The sequence below is a fragment of the Pollicipes pollicipes genome, unplaced genomic scaffold (genome assembly GCF_011947565.3).
Source record: "Pollicipes pollicipes isolate AB1234 unplaced genomic scaffold, Ppol_2.1 Scaffold_3447;HRSCAF=4054_pilon_pilon_pilon, whole genome shotgun sequence".
Taxonomy (NCBI): domain Eukaryota; kingdom Metazoa; phylum Arthropoda; class Thecostraca; order Pollicipedomorpha; family Pollicipedidae; genus Pollicipes; species Pollicipes pollicipes.
Window position 1 is genome coordinate 14,030,088 of NW_023596297.1, and position 23,128 is coordinate 14,053,215.

Sequence of the window (23,128 nt, forward strand, 5' to 3'; positions counted from 1 at the left end):
GCCTCTTATAAATGGGTTGTGGTTACATATTTCAAGTTTCGCCTTCCTGCACCTAACAGCAACAACTTGGCTATCTAAATTAAAAATCGCATATCGTGTATGAACGCCGCCACAACCTCTGCATAATGTCGATGAGACTTCTTTTCGATGTGGTTTCCATATTATCATCGCACCCGTCACGCCTTATGATTGCTGAGTTGACGCACGGTTTCGCACAGTACAGTTAACTTTTACGGACTGGCTGTGGTGTTTGCTTTAGTTGCGATCAACGACTAAATACGCCGTCGATGTTTTAGTGGCCCATAACGAGAGCGGGATCAAAAATCGCAGAAGGTATTTGGCTATCCAGAGTGTTTGAGCGAATTCAGTGAGTGACGCATTTGTCATCTTTCTCAATGCTTGAGGAAGGAGCGCTTTATTCCCCGTACCACCTGACAGCTTTGATCATTTCAAAGACAAAACTGAGCAAGAGCTTTGAAAGAGACGAATGTGCACTAGAATGTATATCACCCCGAAGGTGTGAATGTGATTAGAGTAGAAACATTCATGCCGTGGGTTCATTGCTGTCAGGTTAACGAAAACACTGACAATTGAAATGAATGCAATATATTTTAAGAGCAAATGTATGACACAAGAAAAATATGTCAAACGCACGAACAGCTTACCTCGTTAAGGTACAGTACATGAAATGTCGCTCTACCTACACTCATTTTGAAGCTCTCTTTTACCCTTTGATTGGAGGAAAACGCTCATCTTATCTAATGACACGAAAAGGCTGTAGGAAAAAAAGGTGGGTGACACGAAACCTTAAAGCTCCATTTTCACCACCAATCAGACCAGGACACGTGTGATATTTCTCCCTGCACTAAAAATCTGGTCTCCGTTCTAATCGGGCAGTGATGTTTGTACGGTTTTTATCCTAACCAGAATGTATCAAAGATTCATGAGAGCCTACTAGTCCGCATGGAAACCGTGGCCGAGGTGCACCCACAGACAACGGCTGGACTGGCAGTAAGCGATCCCCCCAGGGCAGGGCTAACGATAAAGCGCGCCCAAACTTGGTCATTTGTTGGCAGAAGAGGCGTGTCGATGCCTTATCGAAACCGGAAAGCAGTATACTAAGTGGGAAATCAGTGTTAATTAAACAGATTAGATGACCGGCCGGTGTAACCGTCATCGACTCTGCAAATACCAATGTCTGCACAATCGGCTAACAGAGAGCCGTCGCGCTGGTATCGGCTTGATCTCGACGGGTGCGCCGGCGGCCACGGCTCGCCGCGGTGGCGACCCACCGGCTCCACCGGCCCACATCCCACCCCGTCCACGCTGGGCAGGGGGCGAGCCGCGCGAGGCTGAGCAGGCGGGTGTCAGTGCTGTCCGTTGCTGTCAGCGCCACGTGCCACGGATTTGTCAAAACTGCGCTGGCAGGCCGCCACGGACATACTAAACATGGCCTCGTAGGCCAGTGTGCCAAAAATCGTCTCAGTGAAAAGTGCCGTGGAGTCCGAAGTATCGTTGCCGATGCCCCGAAAGAAACCAAAATCGAAAAAAGCATGACAAGGTCATGAATAGGAGATCGAAATCACGAAGGTTCCAAATTTGGGAGCCTGAAGTCGTCTGTAAGAGGCGTTATTTTCCATCCAGTCTTGAATCTTTATTAACACGCTGACGCACTCTCAACCCAAGCACCCTATCTGGTTTGCATGGTGACTTTTTGCTAACAGACGACTGCTTAAGTAGTGTGCAACCACAGGTAGGGGATCATGTAGCGTTCAAATGGCCTATGTTCTTCATGTAGAAGGTCCTTCCTTCCTGTTGCCCACGGAAGCGATGGTACAAGCCATTATGCTTATCGCAATGATGATGATCTTAGGTGCTATGGATGCATTTGTCATGTATGTCACACATTCAAAATGCATAGGTTGGACCCAGTAAGTATGTGCTCTTGGAGCAACTTGTCAATCACAATTGCATCAAAATGCTCCTCCTTCAACAGTTGATTTGATGTTGTGGTTTGTCATCGCCTTGGTGTGCAATGCCCCTAACCAAACACAAATCCCAGAAATGTGCTGTAAGAAATGGAAACAAAGTTCGCAATAATGATGAGAGGCACCGCTCCGACCAAACACAATCTAAAGAATAGTCTCTTGAGCTTTACTCTGTTCTGAGAGACGCATCACAGAATTTCGACAGATTTCGGGACTCTGGGCTTTCTTCGCGCGTTGAAAGGTGCAACCAAACACATCGCAGGCGATGGCAGAGCACGATCACAGAAGAGGCCCGTCCGTCCCGAAAAGGCCCCGCTAGTCGGCTGTGTTGTGCGAGGCGTGTTTAGCGGCCTTGCCCGGCGGGCCCCGGCTCCCGTCAAAGGCCTTAAGTAAACCTCCCGCCCGACTTCAACAACAGCTTCTCACAAACACAGACGTTTCACCGTTATTTGTGCTCCTGGTGTGCCTGGCGCCGGGCGGTGTTGCCCGCGCTGGGCCGTGTTTCTCGATTACTGGTTAACAGCTGGAGCTAGACTGAAATTGGCCGTAAAACTCGGCGCTGGCTAATGCGTGGCACTTGTAGCTGGCGACGTGTTTACGTCCTCACTGCTGCCTACTGGTTTTAAGTTTCTCTGATTATTGATTTGGTGCCGGCTCGGTCGTTGTTTTGTCTTATTTGACTATCACTGCCAGTTCGCGCACTTGGAATGGGGGATGTTTGAAGGAGAACGGCGCTGTGGACATTATGTTACAGGAAACATTTGGAGCGGAGCTCCACGAAATGCATTGGCCGGCCAAAGATCAGATCCCCAAAGCGTGGTGTTGTTGCTGGCTCTCAGTGGTCTCCTGTTCTTTTTGATGACTTTCCGGTGGTTTTGGTCCGATGTCGGGGAGCCTAAACGAAAACTCCGGAAGGACCACTTGTGTGATGTGCATATCTACTTTTAAACGCCGAAGGACGGTCATGCCAGCCCCCTGATGCGATAATTATAAAGCAGACAGTGGATGAAAGCATTCATTTGCTTAGGAAGCCTAGACAGAGCGTTCATTTTAACACTGCAATCCGTAACATCTTAAACATAAATTATCTGATCGACGAAATAAGCACGATTGTACGACAATACCGTTGACGATACGAAATAAGCACGACCTACTAAACCATTGCATTTAGGTGATGCAAAACGTTTGTCACACATAAAAAGCATGCCTTGCATTAGGTCCAATAAAGGCATACCCTGCGATATTTTAAGCAATGCCAACTTCAAAATGTACGGGCTTCTGACAATTGATATCACGTAGAATATTCCGAAAATAAAAATGCTAGTGCTTTCATTTATGTCATAGCCGACGGACTAATGAAAGCCTTGCTTGTCATATGCGTTTCACCAGAAACAGCGAATAATTATATTGGCGAAAGCGTAGCTTTGTTGGCGGAGCGACACTCGGCAACAAATGCGTCTCATCTGCACGGGGTTGATGTCCACTCCTCCTAAGACCATCTCCTGCCAGCTACTGCCCAGCATCTCCCTGAGGCGGCTCTCGTGCTGTTGCTCCTCCCGCCTCCGGCAGGCACCGCCGCCGTCGGGAGGCGTCACCCCTCGGCGGCGCGGCGCCATGGCGCGCCGGCTGTCGGAGCGGCTGGGAGCGCTCGGGCGGGCCCAGCTCTGCGCCGCCATCGGCCCGGCGTCACCCACCATTGTCACACTTCGCCCGTTCCGCGGTGACATCCTTTGTCAGCTGACGTCTCCTTGGTGACGAAATTCGAGCCGCTTGTAATGAGGACTCTTCGCGCCGGCCACACAAAGCGCGCGGAATTTCCACGCGAGGCGTGAAGTTTATGCGTCGGGAGCTGGGCCGCCGCCGCGCACCCGATTAACAAGAACTCTTCTCCGTCTTTGCGGGGCCTTCGGTCCAGAGAGTCATCGACGTCAGAAGTGCAGCCTGGTTAGCATCACGAGGATTCCCAAGAGGAGTTCGGCGCAGGGCTAAGGCAAAGCACACATGCGAGCACTGATGTGACAGCGCACTCGGGAGAAATTTCAACATTAGTCGCTTTTACCGGGCTGCTTGGACGGAATTTCGGGCTGTTGCTCGTGATGACAGGCTACGCTGTATATTATCACAATTCTAGATCAAGTTGAGTTTCAAACCGCAACGCCTGCGATGTTTGCAGGGACCATGGCAACCGGCCATGGTCACGTTTAGGTTAATAAACACAGGCATTCTGTGGCCTTTACTATGGGCGCGTGACCATTTACAGTCGACGCGACCTAAAACTCCACTAATCATCCCCAGAAGCTCTTACCTGTCAGTATTGGCGCGAAACACACTTCGGGCAATTCTAAAATGGAGTAAAGCCTATTGAAAAAGAGCCACCATCAAGGGAAGCAGGAACCATCCCACTCCGTTCCACATCTTTCAAGCGCCGTATTTTCCCACTATAAAAGTAGAGGATTCAACGCATCTCCCAATAATAAAAAGAACGGAGAGGAAACACACGCCAACCGCAGACTTTAGCCCGCTCTTACCCTTCCCAGCCTCTACTCCACAACTAAGCCGTCGCACCGTCACACCCCGGGGTCTACTTGAGACCCTGCTGATCTCGCCGCGCGTCCCCGCCCGACGCTGCCTGCCACGCCGCCGCCCGCGACCCTGCCGGCGCGCACGACCGTCGCCGGGCGCTGGCGACCGGCCGCCGGCCTCGACCCGCGTCCTCGCGCGCCGTCCATTTGGCGTCGGCCGCGTCCGGGTAGCGGCGCGCTCACTTGCCTCGGGCATCGGTCATTAGAGTAATTGTGTCTGTTTAGCGGCACATGGCGTCGGTGCCGCGGACGGGCCCCTCCCCGGCCCCGGCCGGCGGCGCCGAGCGACAGCGGTCGCGAGGGGCTTGGACGTGGATTGGCCCGCCTGGCGGCGAGGCATGTGCATAGGTGGCGGATTGCCTGGCGATTTGGCCATGCAAATGACGCAGTATCTCGCTGACCGCAATCAACTAGTGGCCGGTCACAGACAGGACCATGGCCCGACAGCCTTACAGTAGCACGCTTACGCAACAATTTGACGCATTTTATAGTTCGGCACCGTTTTGCACTTATTGTCTAAGGTTTTCAATTATTCACGGAGGGCATCGTTAAAGGATAACTCATACAGCGTGATGGGTGTACGCCGTGTAATTCGGGCAAAATTAGTCATGGTGTCTCGACAAATTGGCTGCAACACATTGTCGCTGGTCGTTTATGGTCAGGCTGCGGGTGGAAATCGCCCTCAAACGTGAAGGCTCGTCAAGTGACACGCGGGCGTGCCTGGGACAGTTTCCACAAATTTGAGCACGTTGGCATAAAGTTTGGAGAATTGGGTTTCAACGAAGACTTGCCTAAACCGTTACGGGTTCGAGGTAATGTTCACGAACGACGCGGAAGGTCTCAATGATCATTACCTAGACACCACAGTCCTCCGAATTTCCATGCACGCACGTAGCAGCAGGCGCCAATAGCGGCTCACGTGTGGCCGTTGGCTCATGTGTGGCCGTTGTGTGGCTTGGCGCATGTGTGGCCCGAACAGCGGCCCTAGACACGCTCGTGCTCAGTAAGGACTACAGCGAAAGCGTGGGCGTGCGGAGAGTTCACCTGAAGCGGCCGAGGACTCGCATTCGTCCCTCCCCGCGGTGGTCCGTAAGCCGCCACGACCAGGAATCACCGCAATCGTGTTAGAAACCGCGCGAAGACCGCAGCTTGGCGCGCTCAGAGAGCGGCCGGCGCGGCGGTGACGAACTCGGCGCGCCGGCCCGGCCCGGCCGGGCGGCCATTTTGTTGGGCTGGAGCGGTGCGTCAGGGCAGGGGAGCATGTTCCCTGCCGACGCTCCGCTGCCCCCCCCCCCCCCCCCCTCTCAGCGGCAGCAGTGACGCTTCGTGGGAACTGAGGGGGAAAAAGAAGCTCAGCTTTGGCTGATTTGCTGAATGATGTGCATGGTCTAGCACGATCGAAACAAGGCACCTAAAGTGCCTTACCATAGGCACTGACCGCATGTTGCGCGTAGTCTACATCTCACGTAATCATGTAGAGTTAGTGAGGCTCTGGCGGGGGTCAGTCACATCCAGGAGCGTGTGAGAGCTAAAATCCCTCCCGACGATTGCCTTACGGATCATTGCGGGAGTTATACTGCTACCCTCGTGGAGTGAGCGTGCCATGCTTCTCCCCTCCCTGATCGGACCGTTGCGGATCTCTCGCTATGCAGCTGGAGGTGACTGCACTCCTCGAAAAGGATGTGGTCCGGAGGACATAACCGGAGCCGTGTGACACCGCTGACCCATGCTGAGGGTGTGATGTCAAGTCGTCCCTTTAACAGACACGTTTCCGGAACTTGACCTGAACCAGGTTTACTTGACGCAGCAAGATTCACCGAAAGAACCATCACAATGTCGCGAGAGATGACTCCTATTTGGAAACTGCCATTCTTTTCAATTCCATTTCCACATGTAGGGCTGGGTATCAAAAACGATCTCGAGCTGTATGCATTCCCGATGCATCTAGCTGGATCAGGCTCAATGACCTTTGCATTCAAGATCCATGTCCAGGGCATTGTGTCACAGGATTGGAAATCCCCTGGAACCAGGGTAACGTCTCATAGAAGCATGTCAGTACACCCTGCATGGGCCCGAGTTCCTTTTGCGAAACATTTTCGGCGAATATTTTAAGACTCAAGGTCCGGCTTTGATTTATCAAGGGATCTCCTGTAAAACTTGTACTGCCATGTTTTGGTCGATAATCACTCAGGGTCTGTCGTGATCTTTTGGAATCCAGCCACACACCTGTCAATATCTGGCGCGGCCGCTGTTACCAGCGGTGTAAGTTTCCAAAAAAAGAATCTAGGCTCTTTCAGTACATAATTTCAGATTATTAGGCCCATCTTCCCATGAGCTATCATGCGCTGATTGCTAAAATATGTAATAATTGGGCTTTGCCAACGTACTGGCATATGAGAGCGCATACCTCAAGTGGCACCCGCTGCTGTCACGTCCCACCTGTTCAGCTGTGACTCCCCCTTCCCCTCCGTTGCGTTCCGTCCCACCGCGGAGCGTCATGGCCTCTCGTGACCTTCTGCACCGGCTGACCACAACCTGACCGTGACCTCCGGCGTTGCAGGTGCGATCCCGCCGCAGCTGCGCGAGCTCTACAGCTCGCACGGCCTCTCGCAGATGTCGCAGATGTCGCAGATGTCGCAGATGTCCCAGATGTCGCCGGCCCGGCTGCTCGAGCTCGGCCGGTACGGCATGCGGCCCTACGACCTGGCGCAGCAGATGATCAGCCAGCAGACGGCCGTCACCAAGCTGCTCAGTGAGTCTCCAACTGCTCAGTGAGACTGAGCTCACTGAGCTCACTCTCTGATGCACGGGCCCGGCTCTGAGGCGGGCTCGGCGGGACGGGAGCCTTGGCATGGAGCCACGTGAGGGCTCGGTGGGACTTTGTTCGGGCCCGGATCCGAACTAAGGACCAGTGTGTCGCCAGGACCATAGAGGATCTCCTCGGATCCAGTGAAAGTGCGTGACGCCGATGCGTAGCGCAGCAGTCGCAGATACAACTTTCAATGCCTTTGAGTGCGCAAGTTTGTTAACTTTTAACTGAACCTTTTTGTGTGCAAAGGATGAACTCAACGCCACGCTAGACACTGAGTTCTTTTTCCAACGGTGTTTCGCTTCGGACAATGAGCTCTTTCACCCACGATGTTCAGGAGGCACCACCTGTAGATTTTGGCTCAAAGCTACACGTTATGAAGCCGGTGTCAGAAACCGGCCGTGCCGCGGCTTTAGCCCAGTTCCGCCGGGCCCGCGCTGAATCAACAGGCTGTGTCGCTAAGCCAACAGTTCGACATGTCCGTTGTTTTAAGGCGCACCCCACTACTGCTCGCGGCTGATCCCCAAACTAGCAGGCGCCCTTCTTAGTACGAACTTCAGACCTTGTGCGCCCACCGTTATGACAAACCGTTAGTCCGACCCTGTCGCCACGACCCGTGGTGATTCCGCCCCTGCCGCTGCGACCCTTGCCGAGCCCGCCCCTGCCACCGCAACCCCTGCGGAGTCCGACCTGCCGCCGCGACCTTTACCGCCGCCACGACCCCTGCTGAGTCCGCCCCTGCCGCCGCGACCCGTGCTGAGTCCGCCCCTGCCGTCGCGACCCTTGCCGAGTCCGCTCTGCCGCTGCGACCCCTGCTGGGCCCGCTCCTGCCGCCGCGACCCGTGCTGATTCCGACCCTGCCGCCGCGACCCCTGCTGAGTCCGCCGCTGCCACTCTCAGCTGTTCGCGCCGCGTTCAGCCGTCGACTCGGCGGTGTTTGCTCAGCCCAGTGAGGGCGGCATCCACGCATTGAGGCCGGCCGATGACGAGCTTGTTCAGGTGTGTGCCAAGCGGGCGGGGCACGCGAGCGTCGTCATGATCAAACCCCGTGGGGTGTCGGGAGCGCGGTTTGTCGGTCCGGACGGTGGCGGCGGTCCACCTGGCCGGCGCGTCGGCACTACAGTGCCTCTCAGAGGCGATGCCTCTCATTGGGCCCCGCCTGGCCCGGCCGTCACGAGTCTGCTGCGGAGACGCGTGACCGGGTCGAGCCCGCGGCGCCGCCGTGACCCAGGGTCACCGCCACAGCACCGAAGCCCGGCGATCGCGCCCGGACCCCTCGCGACGTGCGTGACCCCCGGGCTGAAGCCCACGCGCCTAAACCGGTTTGACGCGGCGCCAAACACCCGGAATGAGAAGGCGAAACCGCCTAAGTAATTGACGCGGCCGGAGCCTGCGCGGCGCGGGGTTAATTAATTAGCGAGCCGAGCACCGCCGCCAGCCGATTGGAGTGCAGATAGGCCCGGTGGTGACATGTATGCCGGCGGCCGCGGGCGCCGCGGCCGCTCGGCCGTCGGCAATTGCGCTAAAGTACATGGCGTGCGTGCGTGACGCCCTGGGCGCTCGGATCGCCGATCGGCCGCCCGGGTCGAATTACATTATTTGCCGGCGGCCACGTGAGGCCCACACGGTACCGGCCACAGGTCGGGGTCATATCGCCGCAGGCTGGTGCCAATAGCGCCGGCCTGGCGATGGAGGGGGGGGGGGGGGGGGGGAGGCGGCGGCGGAGGCGTAGGGTCGCTGCCGTAGGGGAGGGAATGCTGCGGGCATCATTTTTGGCGTCATTCCCGGAATGTCGCCGTGGATGCGGACGCTAAGACGGCGGCGAACTCCTACAGCGGTATTGAGCTCGACGTACGCAGCTTTTGAGCAGGCGTGTTAACGTAATCCGACACGCAAAGCGCTGTATAACCACTCACCTTTGAGGGTAAGACGTTTGTAATTCGATAATGACAATCCCTGGATGTCATTTCCCATCACGCGCGGAGCGTAGGTGCGTACTTTGCGTTCACCAGAGCGCACCAGCGTCCTCAGCGTCCTGTGTGTGTCATGATTGATATTGAGAGACACTGCCGGTCACCTGCGTGAGCTGTGTGACGGGCCCGCTCTCCGCGGATGAATGGCGTGTGCCCATGCGGACTGTCGGTGACGTCTAATGACGCCTGACGTTGCAGGCGGCTCGCTGCGTCCTCCGGGCGTCATCGGCGGCAGCAAGCCCAAGGTGGCCACGCCGCAGGTGGTCAACAAGATCGAACAGTACAAGCGCGAGAACCCCACCATCTTCGCCTGGGAGATCCGTGAGAAGCTGGTGGCCGACGGTGAGTGCTGCCGAGCCTGCGCTGGCCCTGCGGCGGGAGGGATTGCCGGAACGGGCTGCGATCTGAACACATCACCCCAAACGCAACGGCAAAGGCCGGCAACATCAACGTTTATGTTTGTTTTCATGCGCAAAGGAGTTGGGCCCCCAGCTTGCTTGGCAAGCAGCGTTGTTTGTTGTCGCTTGCTAGCAGGAGGGGCCTGCAGTTTGTTGTTTTTGGGGCGAGCGACAGCGCTGTGTGTTTGATTGGGATGGCCGGGCCTCTCCTCCGAACACCCTCGGCACCAGGCCTCCAGCGGGGGGGGGGGGGGCTCCCCTCCGATCACGCTCGGCACCAGGCCTCCGGCGACAGGGCCTCCCCTTCGACCACCCCGGCACTAGGCCTCCAGCGAGGGGGCCTCGCCTCCGATTACCCCCGGTACTAGGCCTCCAGCGACAGGGCCTCTCCTCGGACACCCTCGGTACCAGGCCTCCGGCGACGGGGTCTCTCCTCGGACACCCTCGGCAGGAGGCCTCCGGCGATGGGGCCTCCCCTCCGATCACCCCCGGCACTAGGCCTCCAGCGACGGGGTCTCTTCTTCGATCACAATCGGCACCAGGCCTCCGGCGACGGGGCCTCTCCTCTGGACAACCTCGGCGCCAACCCTAGGGCGGCTTGGAGGGCCTCTCCTCGGCCAAGCCTGGCTTGAGCGGCCAGGTGCCTATCTTGAGCGTCAGCTGCCCACCGCACCATCAGCTGCTCACACCAGTGTCCCGGCCACCGTCGCCGCGGGTCGATGCGGGCCATTGCAGCGTCGCCGCCGTTGCGACACGCCGGGGCCGCGGCGGCCTTTGATTGGCCGGCGGCCGCCTCTGTTGGGCCGCGCGGCGGCTCACGTGGCGAAACGTGGCGCGTCTGGGACATTGGGCGGCGCGCTCCGTGCATTATACGCCCTGCCGCTGAGAGAAGCCGTCTGGCGAAACGAGCCGATACACAATGGCTTTATAAACAACGGGAGAATGACGAAACGCGGCCGCGCCCTGCATCGTGATATGCTGTTGTGAATCGCGCGGGCCGAAGTTGGCTACTGCCGCCGGCTCAGCCTGTAAATCATGAGCCCTGTTGTTTTTTTAACGCGGTTGTTACACCGCCGCTCACGAACCCCAGTTGCGGCACATCGTTTCGTTGACTTCTTCTCACTCTGGTATGGGGTTACGAGCAAAGAGGGAATGCCTCCGGAAAGCTGCTGTGAACGGGTGAACGAGAGTCGGTGCACCCATTGATCGTGATCTCCTCCAAAATGATCTCCAAGCCTCAGCGCTGCAAACGTCTGTCCTTGTGCTATTCAGTTGCATATCTGGCATAGCAAGCGCAAGTGAAACGGACTGCACAATGATGCGATTCTCAGGGCGAAATCCATCGCCGTTTTGGGTCACATCACTGCCTTTTTGGACTGGGTCTCGCTTACGACATATGTGAGTTACGCTCCTCTGTTTCGGGACGACGCATTTGTTAACTTATCCAATCAGTCCATTTATTCTGTTCAACTGGTAAGACCAACGGCGAGGAGCTTGCATAGGGCTGGGATCTTGACAAGCCGACGCTGGTGTCATGAGAAGCTCCTTCACATCGAGCGCTTCCGAAAAGCCCACTCTCCGTCCATCCAAACAAAATCACATCACCCTTTCCCCACCCCCGCAACATTCCGGTGTCGCACCACCCACACGGGACCGGACTGCAACAACCCGTCCTCTCGAAACCAAACCACATGATCACCCCGACACCGGTCCAGCGGCGCTAGGATCACGCGACCTCCCCTCCCCTCTCGGGCACCGCAGCTGCGCTCGGCGGCGCTCGGCGGCGCTCAGCGGCGGCGGCGGCGACCACTCGAGTCGACTCCACATTCCAGCGGCGGCGGCGGCGGCCGGGCCGGGGTGTGAGCCGATCGGCCGCGTCACGGGCCCACAATGGGCTGGCATGGGCGCCGCCGCGCGCCGCACCGAGCCGGTCACGGCCGAGCGCCGGCCCGCGCCCGATGGCGGCCAATCGGACCGCGCCGGCGCGCCGCCGACCGCGCCCGGGCCGCGCCGCCAGACGCCGCGATCGGGCTCGAGCGCCGGCGTCGCACCGGGACGCCCGGGTGGGGGCGGGAGCGGGGGCGTCCTCCGTCTGGCGACCTGTCGCGATCACCCGGCTCGAAGCGTCCACCGCGCCGCGGCGTCCGTCTGTCTCGGCCGCCCGGCCGCGCAGCGAGCGCTGACAGCCAGTTTCTGCGCCGCGGGGGACGTGCGGCCGTCGCTAGCTCGGGCGCGGGCGCGGTGAGCTTGCGGCCCGGCGCCGGACGTGTCCCCCGCAGCGGCGACCGCTGCGCCGGCGGCCGCGCCGCCGAGCCGGTGTCCTTCCTCACCGCGGCTGCAGCGGCAGGCGGGGGCGTGGTGTTTGCTGCGCGCGTGCAGCGGCGTATGAGTCCGGCGGCTCTGCCCTCCCCCGCCGCAAAGAGTGGATATTTGCACGGAAACACGCACAGACAGTGCACGTCCCAGGCAGTTGGGAGAGGGGAAGTCGGAAGTAGCTTCGTGCATGTGGTTGTCGCTAATTTGCAGCGGTGCTACAGAGCTCAGTTCTGTTTGAGCTTGGTGCGCTCGCTGCCACGTTTCGCCGCTCCATCCTGCTGAATGGAGTACCCCTCCCCGCCCTCCCGAGCGTCCCGTGCGCGCCGCCGTGTCGGCAGCGGTGTCATTAGGAGAACAAATGGCCCGCCGCCGGCCGGGTCCGCGACCGCAGAGTAATGCCACGTGACGGCTGGCCGGCATCTCCTGAGCCGGAGGTGCCTCTTGTCGAGAGGCGACAGGCGGCATCTCCTGGGCCGGAGGTGCCCAGCTGTCGGCTGTCTCAACACCGCTGGAGCCGGCGGGCTGGACGACTGTGTTGTCGGTGATCGGCCGGTGAAAGTTGAACTCCCGGTGTTCAGACGTAAGTGGATGGAATGTTACGACCAGTCGGCAAGTGTAATGGCTTTATGAGACGGCGGACGGCGGAACAATAAATTACGCTGCTAATCTCTTGGAGCGTTAGTGAATTCAACGGCATGTGTCGTCATTGAACAGCTAACTAATTGCGCCATGGAAGCGCACTTGCATTCCTTCGCTTTGCCTTGTTCTGACGAATGCCACTTTGTTTTGCCTGCGGCTCTTTAAGGTATCTCCATAGCTTTGTGTTCATCGAAGATAACCACCTCGAAAAAACATCTATTGTTCGAGGGAAAGCTCACCAAGCGTACAGCTATTCAGTAGCAGCACGCTCACAAAAACATTGCGTGCTCGCTTCCACTACGTGAGCGGTTCATGTGTGTTATCAGAGACGAAGCCAGGCTGTCAGTGTTACAAGATTTGTTCAGATGCCACCAATCTGGCTATTCCACCGCCCTATCTGGTGGCCAGCCCTAATGTAATGACGCCCCATATCTGACCGATCGAAGCAGCTTTGATAAGCCTCAAATAAATGATGTGCTGGAATTCAAATAATCGCGCCGGCTATCTGATGGGCGACGCAGACTTTAACAATGGAAACGCAGTAGACGAACACGGCGCGGTGAAAACTTGATCATTATTCCCGCCGATAGCATGTGTTTTTATCTCCGCGCCAAGCCCAATTTCCTACGGACAATAATAGTTGGCGGCCGAGTTGATTATTGATCACCTTCAATTTGCGCTGGGCGGAGCCTGCGCCCTCAACGGCGCCCGGTTACGTTCGTGTCTCCAATGGCTATAATCGGCCGCCGACAGCACGGACCGCGAGCGAGCAGGCGGCCGGCCGGTCGGCTGGGGCGCCAGGCGAAGCAGGCACCGTCCGTCTGGCATGGTACAGGTGCCCGCCTGTGTGGAGTCAGGACACCAGGCGGAGCAGAGGCCGCCCGTCTGGCGGGGTACAGGTGCTCGCCTGTGTGGAGTCAGGACACCAGGCGGAGCAGAGGCCGCCCGTTTGGCGGGGTAAAGGTGCACATTTATGTGGAGTCGGGCACCAGGCGGGGCAGAAACCGTCTGTCTGGCGGGGTACAGGTGCTCGCCTGTGTGGAGTCAGGGTGGCAGGCGGGTGCCCGCGCCGGTGCGGTGGCGGACCTGGCATGTGATGTCTGAAGAAGCTTGCGCAGTTAGCTGTCACGTTTACGCCTTTCCGTTTGAATGGTGAATTGTCTTTAGGCTTAAGCATAGCAGTGGAGCATCTCCACAGTTCTCCTCGAGGATCTCACAGCACAAGCTCAGACGTTCTGGCCACACATCTCTGGGTTTCTTGACTGCCAGGGTCTCCGGGACCGTAGCGGAGTTAGGGTCAACTTAGGAGTTGGCCAAGCTCTTGTTGAGTTAAACGCTCTGCCGCCAGGGCTGAAATGGATTTCGCAAATAGATTTCATTGAGCCAATCACGGCGGTTGAAACCGATGACGAGCCAACTCAAATACCATCACATGTTAGTGATAATTTGCAATTATTTTCCAAGAGCTCACATGAGCAGCATTGGTAACAATAGCCAAACACTTTGCGTTCTATTAGGAAACGTTTGCGTTGCTTTCGCCGGGCGTCATATTCCGACCGATGCTTTGGTAGTGCGTGGTACTCCCGCTGTCTCTGGGGTCCACGCCGCTCAACGTGGCTCCTCGCTTTACTGCGGCTCTTTTTCGTTGTCCCTTTCTAATGGTCATTGTCTCTGGCTTTTGACATTCGCCGCAAAAACACCCCACGAAAGTTCTTTCTCACTGTACTTCCACAACAGCGGCTACGGGCAGGACAAAAGACGACCTTAAGGCGCCGTGTTTTTGCTTCAACGATAAGGCATTGAGCAATTTCCAGGGTTTTCTGCACTCATTTCACATAAGCCCCTCCCCAAGTCCCCATGTCTTGATTCTATATTGTGTCGTATCGCCGCACTTATCCAGACTTGCGGGACTTGCAGCTCAGTCGTCATGCACGGTTGGCAGTAAACATAAAGCCAACATCTGGCAATAGCTGACTTGAAATGTTTTCTTGATGGCTGTTGGGCTGTGTGTCGCATAAGGTGCTACGTAGCTCTTATGAGAGCAAGTTTCGACCATAAGCCTTCTTCAGTGTCTTAGAAAGCTTATGGCTGAAACGTTTGCCGATCCCCTGTTCTTAGAAGGGCCACTGCCTAACACTCAATGCGGCATTGAGGTCAACAACCATCAAGAAGATTTTTAGGAGTGCTGTGTGCTATCATCCTACAGCCTCTCTGCGGTTTTAATCTTAAAATTCTTTGATATATGTTGTTTTAGTCACTGTGTTCTCTTGAAAGTTGGCAGATTATTTCTTGGACACAATGTGAGAGCAAATCACGATGGCAATATGGCGATATCGCAATATGTACTTATAACCTACAGCGCGTTCAGTGAAACTTAACCAGATTTCCTTTAAGCGGCGACTTGTAGTTGGAGAGGATAACATTCAACTCATTTTCGAGCCAAACAGAGCCTTTTTACGGACTATGGACCAGTTGTGTAACAGCTTGTGCCAATATATAGTGGAATCGCTTCGCACATCCAAACAAGCTTGCGTCACGCGATCCGAATGTGCAAGTCTTGCACGACATGTGCGCAAGTGCTCGATGCGCAATCCCGCAAACAACGTGCCTGTGCTTCAGTAACGTATCCAGCCCTCCGCTCGTGATACAGGGGCAAGGGCACCCAGCATGATCCTTGTGTTATGATGCTAACAACGCATACCTTACCCCCTCGACCTGCAAACCTAGGCACCCACGACACACCCACGACACGCCCTCGATACACTCTCGATACACCCGCCCGCTCTGTTCGGCAGACGTTCGCTGCACCCATGACACCCCTCCCCTCTGTTGGCCAGGCGTCTGCACCAACAACACGGCGCCGAGCGTGAGCAGCATCAACCGCATCCTGCGCAACCGGGCGGCGGAGCGGGCGGCGGCCGAGTTCGCGCGCGCCGCCGGCTACGGCTTCTACCACCCGTACGCGTCGGCGCTGCCGTACCCGGCGGCGGTGTGGCCGGGCCTGGCGCCGACGCCGCCGGTCGGGCCGACCGTCACGCCGCCGGCCGGCGACACGGCCTCGTCGGCCAGCTCCAGCTCGCCCAAGCCCAGCCTCGAGGGTGAGCGGCGGCCGCGCGCAAGGCGCCGGCGGGGAGTGTGCGGTGGGAGCGGCGCAGAGGGGTCAGCTGGCGCTGGGTCTGCGACAGCGAACCCTCAGGGGGGGGGGGGGGGTCACCCGAGGGGTCAGTGTAAGAGGGCTGCTGAGGTTGGAGTGGAATGTAACAGGTGGCAGGAGCACTGTTTAGGGGTCCGTGTTCTTGATCCAGTCTCAAGAGCTCAGTCATCGAGGCTTCTGCAGTCTGAAGGACAGTTTACGTCTGCTCGGTCTAAATATAAGTGCAGGACAGGCTCAGAACACAGTACGCAGGAGTTCGATCAACACGGCTACATCTTGAAAGCCCACACACGCCAAACCGAGATACTTTCTCAAAGTTTGAGTAAGTGGCTTCACTGCGACACCGCCTATCTAGCTCGATGGGTTCGCTTCTAATCTTAGTCACCGTCTCACCATGTGGCTGCATGTTTCCCCGTGCTTCAAGCGAAAGTGTTGAGAACACATTCACGTTGGAGCAAGTGGTCAGCCGTCAACGCCCAGTTCAAAAGCCTTAACGACTTCATTCACGCTGCGGCTTCGTATAACTACATTTAAATATCATTCATGACCTGGCACTATTCTTAGCGCCGCGGTGCAACGCTTCGACGCCCGGACATTCGGCGCGGTACGTGTGCTCGAGCCGACTACATGTGTATGCCGCTGGCCTTGTATGAGGGGGGATCAGAGCGGCCGTCAGCGCAGCCGCGGACATCCAGAGGGGAGGCGATCGGGGCGCCACTCCCACCGGAATAGCTCACAGACGCGCCCGGATTAGCAGATCAAATTGATGGCACTCGCCCCTAGCGTGGGATGCCCCCTCCCCTATGCGGAATGGCGGGTGGGGCTCGTAAATCTCCGCTGACACGTGGCTTATTGGGCCTGATGCTTTATTGGCCTTGCTGTCATTGGATAGACTTAAGCTTGCGGTGAGCGAGTGGTCAACTGAGTCGCGACTTCGAATCAACATCATGAGTAACTTGGTCGTAGCTATATTGGAACAGAGGTGAGGTCGGGAATGACCTCACTTTTCTGGCACTTTAACGCTTATCCAGTTGCGGGGCATGACAATAATGAGAAGATGGCATCAAAGCCTTTCAAGAGTTTAGGTTGCGAATGAAAATTTTCGGTGCGGATCACGCATTTAGCGGTAATATTCCTTTAGGCACTACAAACGAGTCTTATGCAACAACTTCTGGTACTAACCTGTCTAACATTCATTGCCGTTGGACACATCAACATCATCACAGAGCGTTGTGCAACAAGATAACAATTTAATGAAATACACGAACACATTGCTAGATAACGGTACGTGTGTAAGGGAATAAGAATGATGTTAATGCCAGCACATTTGTTAACCACACCGGGCTGCGTTTACAATAGCACGTTTTCAATGGGCCTGCCGGCCCGCCCAACGCACAGCGGCCGATCATGTAAACGGGGCCTACCAGAATAGGACTAACTTGGTGTCAAGTCATTTAACCAATGCAAATGAGAGTTCAGCTTTCAAGACCACGCTTTGCCCGGGGCACACAGATAGGTACTGTGGTGAAACCAAAGAGCGTTAAAGAATATTGCGGCCACTCAGACACTCGACATTCGAAGCCTGTCTAAGAACAGGAGCAGTGAATAGGCGCATAGGCCCTTTTGTGTCTAGGCAGCTAGTGAACCCTAATCGTTTTACGATGCCGTCCGTTTTATGGCATGCCCAACTACCTCAGAAACGGCTAACCCGCAGTCAATGAAACATGAAGACATCCAGGTCGGCGCAAACCTCGGCAACATGTATGCGTCCATCCCCCCCCCCCCCCCCCTCGGGGGGGGGGGGGGGGGCGGCGCCGGCTGATCGGTCGCGGTGGTTTATGGTGGCGATGACAGAGCCGCCCAGTGCAGCCGCTCGTAAAGTTAATTGGATGCTGAGCAGCCCACCGCTATCAGCGCCATCTCGCGGCGTCGTACAATGGCTCACCGGGCTTTTAGTGTGACAGGCGTGGCGCGGCCGGCCGCCGCGATCGCCGCGCCGCGCCGCCGGCAAACGCGGCGCGCGGCCAGCACGCCGCGGAGACGTGTCCGACGCGACGGCGACATAACCGGCGGCACACCCGACCGTGCCCGCTGCGACTCCAATTATAAATTCTCATCCGGTTAATGTGGCCGGCTAATTATCCATCTAATGATTTCATTTGACCTGACGTTATCTCCAGCTGAGTTATGGCTGTCCGCTAATGAAGAGGTGTAGAAGGCTGGCTCCTCAATGCTTTCTCTAACAAGCTTGTAATTTCGGGGATAACTGATCGGTCCCGCCGTCAAATCGTACGTTTGTTGTGCGATCAGCTGATAGGCGTCGATCAGGCCGTCGTGCAGATGCCGGTCTGCAAACTCGAGCTGACAGGCGGGCGGCCGGCCCGCCCGCGCCGCCTCGCCCGCCCGCGCCGCGCGTGAGCTTGCGAGATGCCCCGGTAACGTGAGGGTGCGCCCGGGTCGTGTCGGAGATGTGGTGGCCGGGGGCCGTGCCGGAGAGGGGTGGTGGTGGGGCGACGCTGGTGGTGTGACCTTGGACACGGTCGAGCCGTCGCCACCCGGTACCGACCGACACCTGGCCGCGCGACACCAGCTCGGAGAGCGTGACGCCTGTTGGTGACGCACCGGTCGCGGCTGACTTCAGCCACTGCCGAGGCTCAGCAGCCGGGAAGTGCGACAGCTCCAACCGTCTGTGGCCGCTTTCCGACATTTATTGGTTAGCTAAACGGTAAAACCGGTATTTCCGAAACCGTTGCAATCGCCATTTTTGGTGATATCAGCTGAAAGCAAATAAATCAAAGCATATCCTGTCGCCACCGCCCGCTGTCTGGACGCTTCTCAGCCGTCCGTCAGCTCTGACGCCGCCTGACCGGACCACCTCCGCCCACAGAGTCCGAGTCGAGGCGTGAGCTGGAGGCGAGTCGCGACTCTGACTCGGAGCAGCCCAAGTTCCGGCGCAACCGGACCACCTTCTCGCAGGAGCAGCTCGAGGAGCTGGAGAAGGAGTTCGAGAAGACCCACTACCCGTGCGTGACGGCGCGCGAGCGTCTGGCCACGCGCACCGCGCTCTCCGAGGCCCGCGTGCAGGTCAGTGGTGCTTCTCAGTGGTGCTGGCCGCTGGTAAAGGTCAGGCCGTGGTCGGTGGTGCTGGTCAGTGTTGCCGGTCAGTAGTTCTGACCGACGGGGTTGATCAGTGGTGCTGTTCAATGATGCTGGTCAGTGGTGCGGGTCAGTGATGCTGTTCGGTCGTACAGGTCGGTGCAGTGGTGGTGGTGTTTGTGGTTGGGGACCAATTACCAGACTGAGAGCTGAGGCAGAGAAGTAGAGATGGGAACATGAACTGGGGGCTGGCACTGAAGGTCAGACTAAAGAAGGCGGCTGAGGCTTGGGCTGGGGCTGAGGCTGGGGCTAGGACTGGGACTGAGACTGAGAGTGGAACTGGGAGGTGAGGAAGGAGGGTGAAACTCTCCTGCCCTCTGCATGGTAACGCCAACACCGCTGTTTTGATGGTCGGGATTGGTACACTGACTGATGTACTGGTGAGGGGGTCCCACATCGGGCATTTGACTCATACTTTACGATAGCTGTAGTTGTTCCCTGCGTGTCTCGCATCGGACCGGCCCAAATGTGTCGGAAATCCAGCACTATCGTATCGATACACAACCGACTACAGTGGCGCTGTTCCTGTCAATGGGTTCAGTTCTCGCGCTCGCTCGCTCGCCCGCTCGCTCGAGGCCGGTCTCCTGCCCCTCTCGCCGGCGCGGGTCCGGTTCTATCCGCTCATTAAATCCAGAGCGGGCCCATTCTGCGCGCCCAAAAACAAACCGTCTCCGGCCGAGCGACAAAAACGGCGCGTGCGTGCCGAGTGCGGCGCGACGCGGCGATGGCGTGCGCTGAATCAGATAATATTTGTATTTTAGAGTGATTTCGGTGAGTTGACGCCCGTTCCTTTTGATTAATTAACCGTCGCCGGTGCGGCCCGAACACGAAGAGCCCGACCCGTGAATAAGTAACGAGGCTGTGGGCGGTTCGTGACCAAGTCCGTTAGTGGCCGAGGCTCGGGTGTGCCTTGTCGCTCGCCGGCAGCGGCGAGCCCAGCGGAGCGGGTGTAGGGAGGGAGCGACGCGCGCCCACTGGTGCTCTCCCAAGTTCGGGGAGCCGACAGCCATTTTTGGTTAGGTCTTTCCAGTCAGGAGCCATAAGGTCAATGCCAGATTTTCAGAAAGTTGAGGGTTTGCCCCTGCCCCCCCCCCCCATCACCCGATTTCCGTACCCCTTGAGAGGTGTGCTGGTTCTCCGGCTACACCATGCTCTGCGTAAATTTTCTCTCCCGGCCCGGCCGGCTTTGCCTGGCGAGAGTGCGCCACCGCCTCCATCGTCAATCCGACAAGGGTGGATCGGTTCATCAGGTGTCCCTGAATCCGCCCTTGTTCCGCCGCGACCCGATCAAGCTGCCGTGCGCCGCGCCCTGTCCCGCCCCGACAGCTCGGAGCGGTCCCCGCCTCCACGCTGGCGCACCGGGCTTCACGCGACTCCCGCTGGAGCGAGAGTTACACTCAATAACGTCTCACGCTCCCCAATGACGTCACGTGGCGTCGGCGGCGGCGATCCGTTGCACGGCGCGGTGTCACAGTGGAGGGCCGCGGGAATGCTTCCTACCCCTCCGCGTGCGTGGTAGCGTCTCGCTGCACGTGGCCGTGGCCCCAGCGCACCGCAAACGCCGCCAACGCCGCAGACGTCGCAAAAAGCGCCGGCGCGCCGCCAACGTCCCGGAGCCGGCAATTTTCAATGACGCCGGGCTCCCACTTAGCGGGGCGGTCGTCATCACGCACCCCCTCCCCTCCCCCTCCACGCTCCGGCGGCGCGGGGAGCTGTAGGGTGCTGCGTTGTCAGGGAGCGGGCTAGGACGCAGGAAAGGCGGATCTTCACATGGGGCAGGCTGCGTTCGGGCAGACAGGCTGGGAAAAGTCTAGATACCGCGCCGCTGAAGCAGCTCATCCAGTCGATAGCTTGAAGCGTGCTGTTTGCTTGCGTATCGTGTGTATGCACACGTTGGTTGCTAATGTGTCGTTTTCTCCACCCGATGTGTGCCGTAATATGCGAACCGTCGATCTGGTTTTCCTCATTTGCTTGAGGCGTCGATGGTTTGCTCGCGATTTGCATTCACTTAATATAAACCAAGCGTTCTTGGCCCGTTCTGAGATTTCGGCAGAAGCTAGTGATTACGTATTGTTAGGATTTTGCCAGTTACGACATGCTCGTCGGGCGGTCCTTTGTTTGGTAGGTAACTCTGTTTTCTCTAATGGCAGGTTTGGTTTTCCAACAGACGAGCGAAGTGGAGGCGCCACCAGCGCATGAACATGCTCCAGCAACAGCCGGGCTTCGGCCCCCCTGGCTCCCCTGGCTCGGACGCTACCACCCCTGGCTCTCGGCCCCCCTCCCCCCAACCCTTCTCCGACCCCTCCCTACCAACCCCAGCGGCGGCGGTGAGCGCCACCATTCAGAGCGAACGTAGTGCCTTCGCGCCGCCCGTCCTCCCCCGCCCGGCCGCGGTCGGCTCGCCGGCGTCGTCGGACTGTGTCGGTCTGGACCTCTCGGTGCGCGCGCAGGACGAGTCCACGCGGCTCGCCGGGGAGGGGTCGCACACGTCCGACGACGACGCCGAGTCCGATGTCAGTGTTGGGGAGGACGCGCCATCCGCGGACGGCCCACACCACTGATAGAGGTGAGCCATCGCCCCACTTGGGCTCATGAAACCATCCTAGAAGTACCAGAACATCATTCTGGGACAGGTTAGTACGGGGTACGTGAGTGGGCTAAAAGAAATGCTCACCGTTGTTTTCGAGCGGCGTTAAGTAAAAAATATCCAGCGATGGCACGGATTTACGACTAAGGCTCGGTGTCTTTGGTATGACATCATCACACCAACCGATGCTGTGACTGCTTTTTTGCGAGGAGTTGTGTATTTAAGTACATGGAGCTGCAATAAGTGCTGTATTCTTCGTAATGGATTTTGCGCAAAGCGTCGTACTGAAAGACATTTTGAAAACACGCTTAAAGCAGTGATAAATCAACGATAGCCCTGCAGCTCTTGCCGCTCTGACGTCATTTCCGTTTGTTCCCAGGTGGTCGGCGGTGTTGTTCTGCTTGAGGCGGCGGGAAAGACGAAGCTTGCGCTTGGGAGGATCCTTTTTGCCGTGTCCTATTTTGCTTTCCCGCCATGTTCCGCGCCACCCACCGACTCTGACAAGTCAGGAACCGGACCACCCTCTTCAGCTTCGCATGCTCTGTGTCCTGCGGTCGGGTCGCGGGAGCGGCCCGCGGCCTCCTCCGCCGGTCGGGACAGGTCGAGACAAACGGCTGTTTCTGTGGCTCTTCTTGCGCCGTGCAGCCAGTGGTGTGTATACCGAACTTTGTTGGCCATCATATGGCAGACGTATATATTTATAACATCACAACCGCATTCGATCATTGATTGTTAACTTAATGTGCGTTTTTGGAGGAATGCATGACGAACGTTGGATCAATGTGTCACAAGCAAATGGAATACATCTTCTGCACCATCGGCGCGTTTGTGGAACACGGAGGAGGCAAGACAAAAGAGAGAGAGAGAGCGAGAGGAAGAGAGAGAGAGAGAGAGAGAGAGAGAGAGAATAGAGAGAGAAGGAGAGAGAGAGAGAGAAGGAGAGAGAGAGAGAGAGAGAGAGAGAGAGAGAGAGAGAGAGAGCGAGAGAGAGAAGAGAGAGAGAGAGAGAGAGATAGAGAGAGAGAGGAGAGAGAGAGAGAGAGAGAGAGAGAGAGAGGAGAGAGAGAGAGAGAGAGAGAGAGAACAGTGACAGAGAGTGTTGAGATTGCATGGTTCTCCATCACAGTACTTTCCTGCAACACCTGCTCAGTACAATGCGAGCAGACATTTCGGGCGTCCTCGTGTTGCGTGTGCGTGCGACGCACGTGACCTAGACAAGCGGCCGCCTGAAAGGTTCATGAGGGCGCCGACCAGCGCCGCGCTAGTGACGTCAGAGCCGCGCCGGTGACGTCAGAGCCGCGCCGGTGACGACAGTCACCGGCGGTGCAAAGGAGGCACAGCGCCACACCTCGGGCAAGAAACAGGCAGCACGGAGCGCCAGAGCCTTGGCACGAGCGAGACGACAGACCACGCGGCGGTCTCAGCGGCCCGGATCGACCCGGGATGGCCAGTGACGCCTTTGACGCGCGTGGTATCTTGACAATCATGCATTGTTCCGCCATGCGGCCTTCACACACAAGTAGCAC

At 57.5% G+C, this 23,128-nt stretch overlaps 1 protein-coding gene across 3 annotated transcripts in view; it reads left to right on the forward strand.

The window, feature by feature from the left end:
- The window catches only part of LOC119091687 (paired box protein Pax-6), a 42,726-nt gene extending 20,307 nt beyond the window's left edge, over positions 1–22,419 (forward strand). For 2 of the 3 annotated variants that reach the window (XM_037214505.1, XM_037214506.1), the window contains 6 exons: positions 7,131–7,322; positions 9,551–9,694; positions 15,543–15,803; positions 18,747–18,943; positions 21,166–21,581; positions 21,982–22,419. In XM_037214505.1, coding sequence (XP_037070400.1) covers positions 7,131–7,322; positions 9,551–9,694; positions 15,543–15,803; positions 18,747–18,943; positions 21,166–21,576 — 1,205 coding nt within the window. In that variant the 3' untranslated portion in view covers positions 21,577–21,581; positions 21,982–22,419. Of the gene's footprint in view, positions 1–7,130; positions 7,323–9,550; positions 9,695–15,542; positions 15,804–18,746; positions 18,944–21,165; positions 21,582–21,981 lie in introns of those variants that run through there. The other variant, XM_037214507.1, reaches the window with a different exon arrangement.
- Positions 22,420–23,128: the final 709 nt, after the last annotated feature.